The following is a 12,281-nucleotide window of genomic DNA, read 5'->3' as shown; positions in this document are numbered from 1 at the left end:
CTTGTTTAACTCTTCATCTCCCCCTTTCCCAATTTCCTATGTCTGCAAATCTGAATTGGCTCCAACGTACATTGGTGTTGCAAACGACGCCTTCTGCTTTCTGTACTACGTTAGCAATACAGTGGTACCTCGGGTTACAGACGCTTCAGGTTACAGACTCTGATAACCCAGAAATAGTACCTCAGGTTAAGAACTTTGCTTCAGGATTGTTAGAATTCCTGATCCATGCTTGCAGTCATGGTGTTGTTGTCTTTCACATGACGGTATATGTTTTGACTCCATAGAGTGGGAAGTGACGGAGACAGGATGTTTGTGTTACTGTGTTCCATGACGTGGGACTATTGTCCTTTGTCCCCCCCCCCCTTTTGCTGTCTGATGCTAGAGAAAGAGGGAGCCATGTTGCAGTGCTCCGTGTGTGTTTATATGTAAATAAAGTAGATTAGCCAAAATGCTGAGTTGCTGAGGCTTGTCACGCATGATACACAAATTCTGCGGATCCATAAGTGTGCCGGTGTTGGTAGGCATCGGTCGCTGTGATGTTTGGGCAGAAGAAAGCTTATGAAGCTCCCGAACGATTGACCATGAGGGAGGGAACATGCCAGTCGGGCATGTGTCTCTGCCAAGCTCCTACTCGAGTGTAGGCTGAACTCCTGGCAAGGATGAGAACAGAAATCACGCGGCAGCAACAGGAGGCCCCATTAGCTAAAGTGGTACCTCAGGTTAAGAACAGTTTCAGGTTAAGAACAGACCTCCAGAATGAATTAAGTTCTTAACCCGAGGTACCACTGTATTTGCAAATTCTAGAAAATGCCCTCTATGCAAATGCCCTCATGTTGTCATTCGCTTGTGCTCTCACAATACTTTGATTATGCTACACAGTGGCATGGAAGGACCAAATCTGGTTTGAGTGCCTGTGTCAGTAACCTTCCTGTTGGTATGATGGCATCCAGCGCTTGTTTCAATGCACACTTTTTGTATCCTTGCATAGGGAGGAAGAAGCCCTCTATCTCCGCAACCAAGACCCACAGCGTGGAGCTGTTTCCCCAGCTATCCCAAATCTTAAATGCAATTCTGGAGAAATACAGCCGCAGACGACAGTGCTGAACGAAGCCAGTTTCTTCCCTCAAGAACCAGTGGCAGCCATGGATGAGGCACATGAGTACAACCCCTCTCAGCTGCTTGAGGCATGCGAAGAAAAGATGCTTCCTTCTGCCCTCCAGTCTCTGTTTCCAACCAACATCCCTCTCCCTAACATGCGGGCTGAGGCAGGCACCCTGCAGCCGCCTCAAGAAACGGGACTTCCATTCTTTCCAGCAGGTGGGCCCCAAAGTCTCTCCAGCCTAGACAATGCCAACAGGCTGCCCTCCATGAACCCTTATGTGCTCTGCTCCCCTGGAAATGCAGTTCCTCCTGACAGCAGCCCTCCTGTAGACATTTCTCCATTATTTGAAGGAGGGCCATCCATAGGCATGTTCCCAACAACAGGTACAAGCCCTGACCCTGACAGATGGGCCATCAGCATGCTGGCGGGACAAATCCACTCCCTGGCTGAAATCTTCTCTCAATACGCAAAGCAAGCACCTCAGAAGTCTCCCAGCATTTCCTTGTGGACCAGACAGTCTGCTGAGGACACTCACATGATACCAAGGCAGGGTTTGGGGACTAATGGAGCTCTAGATTTCCCTGAGGATCTCTCTGTGGATGAAGATGTCATCGCCAGCATCTTAAACAGCTTCCTAGACCCTAACCACTTAAACCCGCTCACTTCTGAGCTTGGATCAGAAAGCAGTTTTCACGCATTAAACGCTGAGCCACGGGCTTCCTTAACCCAGACTCCTCAAACAGATGTAACTCCTTGCCTTGACCAGTGCCTCTTCTTGCATTCTTTGTCTTCCTCTGCATCACCCGGTACCCATGTGCCTGACTCCCAGTGGGATGGGAGATTCCATACTGTATTTCAGCAAGGTACTGCTTGCCCTTCTTCAACATAATGTTACAGTTTATAAAGAACCAATAAAGCAGGGGTGCAGAACCCATGCCCCTCCAGACGTTCCTGGACTACAGCTCATGGGAGCTAGAGTCCAGGGACATCTTGAGAAAGACCAATTATTGGGTTAAATAGTGCACCCCAAGAATTTGTCTTTATCAGTTTGAAGGACCGTATGTTCTGCATCTCTGAAATAAAGTAACTGCGGCCAGTACAATCCTGAATTCACCTCAACTCAGGTTTGATGCAGGGCGGAATAATAAACTACATGGCTGCTGCTTTAAAAGTTTTTGTCGTGGTGGCATTCAACATGTGAAATTTTCAGTGTCCAGTCATATGGCAAGACCAAAATTACAATGCCCCAAACCACTGAGAAGCACTACCTGCCTGAAGTTTACAACCATCTCTCCGTAAACGTTATAGCAGCTACTGCATGCTTGGCCCGTATGAATCCATACTGAGATGAAGGGTTTATGGAGAGCTTTCCTGGCGGGAATAAAAATGGGCAGTACTGTCTTCATGCCAGAAGTAGGACCTCCATAATGCCTGGAGTGGCCTTAAAACAGGGTATATATGTAAAGATATTTATACAATCCTGGGATGATGACCTGCAACCCATGACTGACTGGCTTTAAAAGAGGATTTGCCACTTTCAAGGAGGATAAGGCTACTAGCCACTGTTAAGTTGTGGGTGAAAATATCAGACGACACAGCAATTCTTCAAACAGCTCTTCTTTATTCAGAGGCCAGAACAGAACTGAGCAGAAGGGCTCAGTCAGCCTGCTTATATAGAGCTCCAGTACAACGTTACTGTAGCAACTTTCTAAAACTATCCAATCATTGAACGTCACTTTCAATCCTTCATTTGCATAACTATCTACAGTATCCCCCTGCTGGCCCAGGGTGAGAACTTCAGTACATAACAGCCACAATGGCTATGTTCTACCTCGAGTGAACAGCATGCCTTTGAATAAGTAATAAATTGAAATAAATAGATAACACCTGCAAAAGGCAGGTAACAAGAGTATTGTTACAGCCAGGCCTTGCTTTCACAAATCCATGTTGCCATACAGAATAATCTGCTCAAATACAGCTGCAACACATGGCTAATAAATGTAGTAAATGTATTATTATTAGTGGTTAGAATGTCATCCAAAATTTACAAATAATCAGCTTGAAAATAATATATATATCAAACCATAACCAAGAAGTAGTCAGTGTGATGAATTGCTGGGAGGGAACACCACAACGCAAGCCACTCCGAAAACAGGATTCTGGGCTAGATGCCAGGCCTTTGGTCAGATCCAGCAACCAGGCTCTTCTATTCTTACCTATTTACAAGCCACAGCCCTTGACTCCCCTGCCCCCAATTTATAGCCAAATCAGGCCTGCTACAGCTTCCTAAACACAGTAGCTGAAGCAGGGTTGGCTCCATCGCTCCTAGCTAGCACAGCCAACAAGTGGGAATTGCAGCAGGCCAGAGTTCCCATATATGAAAATAAAGGGCAAACGAGCTTCCACCCCATCTAATTTGAACAATGTCCCTCCTTCTTGTTGTTGCCATCTCTCTCGGGACACAATGGAGGGGCACATGCACCTTTGGGGGTGAAGTCAACATGTTGGAAAGCTGTAATGAGTATGATGTGAAAAAGCATCAGCCTTGCTGTTGTTGGCACCCGTCTGTCTCAGGGGACTATGAAGGAGTGTGTGTTTGGGGGTCACACCGTTGGAGAGTTACAGTGCCTGCTGTGGCTGTAGAGACCGATACGGGAGAGACATGTTTTGTTGCAGCTGGGGCAGATGAAGGTGTCTGGTTGTGCTGCTGTGGGTGCACCAGCGTTTCTTCTCTCTTAACTCCTACATCCTTCCTTCCTGCAGGTGTCTTTCCAGAAGAGGCCATGTTCTGCTGAACGTGCCCTGGTTGCCCCCATGACTGACTTTAGAAATGAGAGCCCGTGTTGGCAGATAACCTGGCGGTGGAGACCTATCCTTCAACATTTCTCCAGTGAAATGGGGATGGCCAACCATATCCTCCCAATATTTCTGCAATATTTCCTAAGGAGAAGCTGGACATTCTGGGATCAAATCAGAAACCTAGGACGGCTCCTGAAAATCCTGGAAAACAGGAAAAATTGGAGGGTCTGTGGAGAATGGGATTGGCCTGAGGCATGAGACCACATAAGAAAGTGACCAGGCACACTGCCAGTGGAACTCAACCACCTTCTGATGTGGACAGTGGAGGACAAGCTACTACGACGCAAGGAATGCGACCGCCCTCTAGGGGGCGCTGCAGCGCGCTTATCAACAATAAAAGAAAAAAAAAACTCCCTTGGGCCTTTTGTTCTCTCGTTGGTTTATTCGTGACGCCACAGGGGAGGCGGGCCCTGGCCCGAGCCTTCCCGCGCGCATGCGCATCCCGCCCTTTGTGACGCTGTCCTCCCCCGTTGCCAGGATACGGGAAAGCGCTGTGGGGCCGCGGCCTGCAAGCGGGGCTGTAGTGGCGCTGGGAGCAGCCGAGCGAGGCCTGGCGGGGGCGGGGGGCGTGGAGCGGAGGCGGCGCGTCAGCGGCAGGTGGAGCTCCGGCCCGGCGGCGGCTGCTCGCGCGACCTTCCTCTTCCGGGTTTGCGGCCCGTCCTCCCCTTCCAGCCTCCTCGAGTCCTGACCCCGCAACGCCGCACCCCCGAGGCAGTGTGCGAGGCGGGAAGGACCGGTGACCAGAGAGCGGGGTTTGTTTGGGGCCTTGTAAGCTCAAGGAGGAGGGGGGAAGCAGTGGAGGAAAGCCCCTTGCCTGCCACGTGCCCAACAGGACTGCAGGTCGGTTCATTCATATATATCTATATATTTCCCCCCCGTTTCATAGAATCGTAGAGTTGGGAAGGGGCCGCACGAGGGTCATCTAGTCCAGCCCCTTGCCATTGCAGGAATTTATTTATTTATTTATGTTGCCCCACGTGGGGCTCGAACCCACAGCCCCGGGATTAAGAGTCTGTTCTACCGATTTAGAGATTGTTATAGGTTGCCTTTTTCAGAGCTGAAAACCCTCGCGATGAAATACAGTGCCCCAGTTGCAAGCAGTTTATTGAGAATTTTAAACACCCCCCAGCTGTAATAAAACATAAACACCCGGCCCGAAAACAACGAGCAACAGAGTGTAATGATAAACAGCCACCCACCAACGGTGAGAGAACACGGTAGCAGAATGGAAACGCCGTAGTAGGAAAGGCCGACGGGGCAGGTGGGTTTCCAAAGTTTTCCCAAGGGGCCTGTTGGTCCCAAGTTAACCAGGTCACCAGTTGGCAATGGGTTCTGGAGCTGTGGGGCAGACCCAGAAAATGCCTTTGGGCCGGGTGACTTAACTGCTTTTTTGTGGCAGGCAGGTGAGAAGGGCTATCAAAGCTAAATGGAACCTCCAGGGGCAGGGGCAGTCTATCTCTGGAATAGTAGGTGTTGGGGCCGGGGAGTGGACAATGGGAGGCTTACTCCTCCTGGCCTACCTGAGGGCAGTTGATGTAATTAGATTGCAAGTGGGAGGGCTTTATCCTTGGGATCCACTTTCTTTTTTCCAGAACCCTGAGGTCTGTCGGCTGGAGCCATGTGCAGAACAGTTGCCTAGAAAGTGTGGTGTTCGTACACTTAGAAGTAATGATCAGGACAACTCTGGGTGCTTCTCAATCCTGGAATTTGTTTTTAGTGCCAGAAATAAGCTGATATTCCTTCCAGGCAAAATCCAGCCTTCATTCTCTTCCCCCAGCCTCCTATCAGCACTTACCGTATTTTTCGTTCTATAGGGCGCACCGGCCCATAGGACGCACCTCGTTTTTTGGGGGGGGAAATGAATAAAAAAAATTATTCCCCCCCCCCCCCGCCGCGGCTGCCGCCCCAAGCCTCGCTTGCTTCGGGCTGCAGGCTACCGCCCCAAGCCTCGCGTGCTCGGCGGGACCTCCTGCCGGGCGCGCAAGGCTTGCAGACACTCCCCCGAAGCACGGGGAGCCCTCCGGAGGGCTCCCCGTGCTTCGGGCGACAGGCTGCCGCCCCAAGCCTCGCGCGCTCGGCGGGACCTCCTGCCGGGCGTGCAAGGCTTGCAGACACTCCCCCGAAGCACGGGGAGCCCTCCGGAGGGCTCCCCGTGCTTCGGGCGACAGGCTGCTGCCCCAAGCCTCGCGCGCTCGGCGGGACCTCCTGCCGGGCGCGCAAGGCTTGCGGACACTCGCCTCCGGAGGGCTCCCTGTGCTTCGGGCGATAGGCTGATGCCCCAAGCCTCGCGCGCACGGCGGGACCTCCTGCCGGACGCGCAAGGCTTGCGGACACTCGCCCGAAGCACGGGGAGCCCTCTGGAGGGCTCCCCGTGCTTCGGGCGACAAGCTGCCGCCCGAAGCCTCGCGCGCTCGGCAGGACCTCTTGCCGGGCGCGCAAGGCTTGCAGACACTCGCCCGAAGCACGGGGAGCCCTCCGGAGGGCTCCCTGTGCTTCGGGCGACAGGCTGCTGCCCCAAGCCTCGCGCGCTCGGCGGGACCTCCTGCTGGGCACGCAAGGCTTGCGGACACTCGCCCGAAGCCTCGCGCGCTCGGCGGGACCTCCTGCCGGGCGCGCAAGGCTTGCGGACACTCGCCGGGGCTGCAGGCTGCTGCCTGCAAGCCTTGTGAGCCCGCGGGAACTCCCACCGGGCTTGCAAGGCTTGCGGATAGCTTCCTGAAGCCTGGAGAGCGAGAGGGGTCGGTGCGCACCGATGCCTCTCGCTCTCCAGGCTTCAGCGAAAGCCTGCATTCGCTCCATAGGACGCACACACATTTCCCCTTCATTTTTGGAGGGGAAAAAGTGCGTCCTATGGAGCGAAAAATACAGTAATTTGTTTCACTGGGGTGGTGTGGGGGAAAGGAAGGTATTGTTAGGATCTGCATCAAGTACAAGTAGATCCTTTGTGATCTACTTCAAGTCACCCAGAGATCCACTAGTAGTTATTTATTCATCATTTGTTTGTTTGTTTGTTTGTTTGATTGATTGATTGATTGATTTATATACTGCCCTTCATCAAAAGATCTCAGGATGGTTCACAATATAAAAGCACAAGATAAAAGCACAAATAATAGTAAAAAAAGGAGCAATAAAACAATAACCACCCCACACACCCTTGCATTAGACCGTCCAATCCAGCTGTGGTTTTCTTACCATGCGCTTCACAGAATAGATTCCCTTACATGGATCTATAACTTACTGCAGAAGGAACATTAATGGCATATATCTCACTTCACCCTTAAACTGTTTTTCAAGCTACATTAAACCACTAAGTGAGAGGTCATCTAGAGTTCTGAGGTTTGCTGTCATTGATGTGCTTATGGCACCCAGCTCTGTCTCCCCATTAGATTTATTTCAGTTATTGGTCCCCTTAAGTCATTTTCACCACATGAGGAAGGGGGCTGCATTTTCACACCACCCTAAATGTCACCTCTAGCCCTGACCTCTGCATTTTGATTGAGCGGAAGATCTGAAATGGTACGCTTGCTAAAAATCCAAAGACAACACCATGTACATTAGATTTGGCACTTTCTTACAGGTACTAGCCCTGTTCCTTTATTAGCCTCATAACAGGTTAGCAATACAGTTTAACTGTTAATTGCTATTGGCTGTAAAGCTTACCTTTTGATTTCTGTCTGGTAGTAAAGTTACAAAATCCATTTTCTGAAAGTGGCGACCCTAGGGCATCTCTCTATCTTGGACCCTCAAAACATTGTATATTTAATCCAATGTCTTTGTGACTTGAAGAAGGGACATCCTTTATTGCCCTCCTCGGAGTTCTACTCCAACCCACACTTTCATAAGCAATTTAAAAGGGTCTCTTGCTTCTGTGTGCCACATTTCTGTCTCATAAAACACCCCACATCCTAGCTGCGTGGAATGCGATGAGTGAGCAACAAAGAGTATGGGAGTTGCCTTTTTGGATCAGAGCAAAACCCATTGGGTCCAGGGTCTGGTGCAGGATGGAGATGACACCCTTGCTCCATTGCTTTGCTTCCCGCTTCTGATAAACATTAGTACTAAATGCCATTTCCAAATATGGAATACATAGTCATGTAACTGTCTACTGTGAATTTGTCTACTAGAATTTAATTGCTCTGGGACCATCCCGTGATACGCTTTTAAGGACTTCTGAATATGGGCAGGGTGGGAAACAGGTGTAGAGCAAATGCTCTTCCTCAGCTTCCCTAAGATCTCTACCAAACACAAGACCTCTGGAAAATAGACTTTAACAGAAAAAGGCTAACTGGTCCTGCATGCAGTTAATTATGAGTCAAGTTTTGGAGGTATGGTGTAAAGACACATGAGGCCATCACCTTGCTAAAGCTAAGTTCTGTGCCTGGTCAGTGCCTAGAGGGGAGACCATATTGAAATCATGTAGGTTCCAGGACAGAGGAATGGCAGGAAAAGCAGAGGAAAAAAATACTGCTTAACTAAATATGTAAATAGATCATGGGATTAGGCTGGATTTGTTTCCTCCCCCAGCACCAGCCATTTGGGAAGCAAGCACATAGACCAGGAATAGGCAACCTAAGGCCCGGGGTCCGGATCCGGATCCGGCCCAGTCGCCTTCTAAATCCGGCTCGTGGATGGTCCAGGAATCAGTATGTTTTTACATGAGTAGAATGTGTCCTTTTTAAAAAATGCATCTCTGGGTTATTTGTGAGGCATAGGAATTCGTTCATTCCCCCCCCCCCCAAATATATAGTCCGGCCCACCACGTGATCTGAAGGATGGTGGACTGGCCCATGGCTGAAAAAGGTTTCTGACCTTTGACATAGACTAAGTTCCCCCTCCCCACTTGGATCTGGTAGAGCTGAGATAAAAGATATAAAACAGGGATGGGAAACCTATGGCACTCCAGATGATGTTGGATTGCAACCAGAATGACCAGTGAGCAGGGATGATGGGAGCTGTAGTCCAAGAACATCTGGAGGGTCAAAGGTTCTCCATCTCTGCTGCAAAGGAACCAACTGAGTAACTCTCCTAGTTGCTGCAAAAGGTTATGGGATCCAGGTTTCAAAAAATTGTGCCAAAAATGTTAATCTTTAAGGTGCCAGATGTTCCTCTGTTGCTTTTTGCTATTTGCTGTCAATGAAATGCCAAAGAACGACTAGAGCACTCTTTTTCCATGGCCGTATATTGTACTGAAATTCTAAACCCAATCACCCATTGAAGTTAGTCAGAATTATGTCCAAATAAACATGTATAGGACTGCATTGTAAGTCCTGGGCCAGACCCAGCCCAGCAGAATGTTTTAGGATTAAACCTAGTATGTTGCATTATTGAAGGCTTTTCCTGTGCAGAATTTTGAGAACATCAGGAGCTCTGGACAAAACGGAGTAGGAATTTTCCTCAAAGCCTCTAATGGTAGTTTCTATTCCATTGCATTTCTTGCCAAGGAATATAATCATTTTAGTGGGTCATCTCTTTAGAGCAGATATAGGCACCCAACTTTGTAAAGCACCAGACAGAAGGCAGCATCCATTGAGGCCTAATGAGTAGCTAGATGCTTTTACTGCCAGTTCATTAGAGCATCACAATATAAATGGGAATACACACCTCTGTATTTCTTTTCTGTAAGAATCTAAGCACTACAATTCTGTTGTGGGGTTGTAGCAAAATATATATATCAACCTCGTGAGCCTGCCCCATATACACACAGTGTCATAGTCTGTCCCCCATCTCAGAGAATAAGACAAGCCTCCAGCTTTGTAAATTAGCTTTTGGTGCAGCTGTTTCTTGCCCTGAACTGTGCATGAATTGGCCTGCTTGCCAACAAATGGTTAGTTACAGTTTCTGTGGCAACTTAAACTGTGATAAGGTGGAGAGCTAACAGTAGTTTCTCTTTCAGCTTGAGTCTAGTGACTTGGAAGCATCCCAAAACCAAAAGCCTTATGAAGCAGCTGCGTGGGAATAAAGGTGGGGGCAATGCCAGAAAGAAGAGTTCCCCCTCTGGTAAGGACAGCAGGAATCCAGCATTACAGACGTCCGAGGACAGCAGGCCGATCAACATCCTAAATCCAAAACTGTTGGCTCAGAAGCGACCTCTGCAAGGTTTGAGCAGTATGGGAGGCAGCACCGCGGGGAGTCCCGAAGATGCCAAAAGACCAAAGCTCTTGCCTGAAGTGAATTCTCCTGGCCAGGAGGAATCTGAAGACGAGGAGTCGGATGACAGTGAATATGAGAGAGCAGAGAGTGAGAGTGATGACAGCGATTATACAGACAGTGAAGACGACGATGACGACGAAACTGGCAGCGATGCCTCAGAAAGCAGTAACAAAGGCCCTGAAGAAACAACAAGCCAGCCTTCTTCAAAGACTGATTTAACAAAAGGTAAACGTTGATGCTTGGAAAAATTCAATAAATAGTGCATCTTTGTGTCACCTATCAGCCGTTTTGAGCTTTTCTTTCTCTGGTGGCTTCGCTTCTAATTAACCGCCTTAGATGTGGGCGTGTAACCATTAATATGCATTATAGCCACCATTCAGATGCGCTCCTTGACACTGCTCTCTTTATCACCTAACCGTCCTACATAATTGCCTTATCGTCAGGTGTGTCTCATGCTTCGTGCTGCCTCTGAAAGCAGGAAAATAATGGAGAGTGTGCCTTTCTGTGTCATACTCTGCATGAATGTATATTCTGTTGCTCAGATACCAAAGAAGTTGGGGCTGTCGGTTGAATAATCTCTTGCATTCTATATAGTGGAAACATGTTATTGCAATCCAAAAAGTTGTGTTGAAATATGGAATTGCCTGTCATTTTTAAGGGCTGCAGAAATGCCACATCGTAGTCAAACCACTAAAAACAATGATGGCTATTCCTCACAACAGCTGATCAGGCAAAGTAGGGCTGGGTGATATATTGATATATTGTCCAAAACCGGTTTGAAGTTCACATCATGATATCTGTTTCATAATATTTGACCTGGCAGTATATCGTGAATCACAATATGTGTGAGGGCTCGTCAATATCTGGTTTTCAACATCGCGATATATCGCCAGCTAAACATCACCGATAAGGACGGAACTATGCAGAGACAAACAGGCTACTTACTTGGCAACTGCTACTACTTAGGGCTCTAAAACAGATAGATGTCATTATTATCAATCACTGCACAGTCAGTTTCATCAGCAGGCAAGCCAAAATGCATCCAAACTTGGGGTTATGGGCTTGGCTTCCAAATTGTGGTATTCAGGACAATCCAAAGCACGGTGATGAGTCATGGTGAATACAAATAATCTGGGACTGCCAGCAGGCTTGCTAGGTGACAGAAGCGGTGGTGGCAGAAACAGCAGGGACCTCATAGGCAGTGGTGGCAACAGCCTTTAAGGCCCAACGGTGATGGCAGAATCACTGGCGGCCTGCGAGGCCTGGCGGCGGCAGGAGTTACTATCAGATATCGTGATATATCGATAAGTTGAGATGTTTAGCTGATGGTATATTGCGATATTGAAAACCAGATATCGCCCAGCCCTAAAACAAAGCTGTGTTATCCCCCTGTTGAAGTCTGAGGATGGGGGAACGCAGGCTGGAGAAACAGCGGCTTGTCTACGTTCACCAAGGTAAGAATTGCTCGCTGGAAACGACACACTTGTCTGCTGCCCTATAGCAGCTCACTGTTTGCACCCCGTCAACGGTGCCATTGCCTCGGTTGTCTAATGAGAACACTTTGTAATGCAGGTTAGTCTTCTGGTTGGATGTTTTGCATTTTCTCATGGAGGAAGGGGAGTAGTCTCCTAAAAAGGTACTTTGTTGGCCTCAGGTTTGGGTGATCTGTTTTCCTTTACGCTGTCCTGACAGCAGATTAAAGAAGCTCAAAGAACGTTGTGGATCTTTTGAAAGTTCAAAATATTACGTTATGACAGTGCTAATTTGTTCCTTGTTTGATCTCTGCAATGGTTCTAAAATTGTTTGCCACTAGTTTCAAACCTGAAATATGTAATGTGCATTAGTGCCCTCCCCAAGAGTTGGTGCAAGTGTAGCAAATTCAAAAAAAGAGGGAGCTCGAGGAGTAAAAGAGGATTAGGAAACAAACAGTACTGAAAATGAGCATTTTTTGTGAGTCATGTTGACTGCTGCAGTAAGCAACTGATCTTTGTAATAAATCAGTTTAGTTACTACTTGAAAGCCAAGTTTGCCTCGTGGTAATTCTGTAGATTTCCGCTCTTTGTCATATCTGTTGAGAATTGACTGTACTCTAGAGTTCTAAATGTATGCTCAAGCCTTCAGCCAAAATTACGGTTTGGTCTACTCCACAGAAAGAGCTTATAAGGGCATT

At 48.4% G+C, this 12,281-nt stretch overlaps 2 protein-coding genes across 7 annotated transcripts in view; both read left to right on the top strand.

The window, feature by feature from the left end:
- The window catches only part of LOC308472897 (endothelial PAS domain-containing protein 1-like), a 34,557-nt gene extending 30,259 nt beyond the window's left edge, over positions 1 to 4,298 (top strand). For 4 of the 6 annotated variants that reach the window (XM_080998142.1, XM_080998145.1, XM_080998143.1 and 1 more), the window contains 2 exons: positions 989 to 1,965; positions 3,866 to 4,297. In XM_080998142.1, the coding sequence (XP_080854268.1) occupies positions 989 to 1,965; positions 3,866 to 3,897 (1,009 nt within the window). In that variant the 3' untranslated portion in view covers positions 3,898 to 4,297. Of the gene's footprint in view, positions 1 to 988; positions 1,966 to 3,865 lie in introns of all 6 variants that reach the window. The other 2 variants (XM_080998141.1, XM_080998146.1) reach the window with 2 other exon arrangements.
- Positions 4,299 to 4,499: 201 nt separating this feature from the next.
- RRP36 (ribosomal RNA processing 36) overlaps positions 4,500 to 12,281 on the top strand; it is a 34,106-nt gene continuing 26,324 nt past the window's right edge. Inside the window, exons 1-2 of the mRNA XM_080998180.1 lie at positions 4,500 to 4,801; positions 9,855 to 10,336. Of these exons, the coding sequence (XP_080854306.1) occupies positions 9,898 to 10,336 (439 nt within the window). The 5' untranslated portion in view covers positions 4,500 to 4,801; positions 9,855 to 9,897. The remainder of the gene's footprint in view (positions 4,802 to 9,854; positions 10,337 to 12,281) is intronic.

This window comes from Podarcis pityusensis (assembly GCF_964106645.2).
Source record: "Podarcis pityusensis genome assembly, chromosome: 3".
NCBI lineage: Eukaryota > Metazoa > Chordata > Lepidosauria > Squamata > Lacertidae > Podarcis > Podarcis pityusensis.
This window is presented reverse-complemented; position numbering and strand designations above follow the sequence as displayed.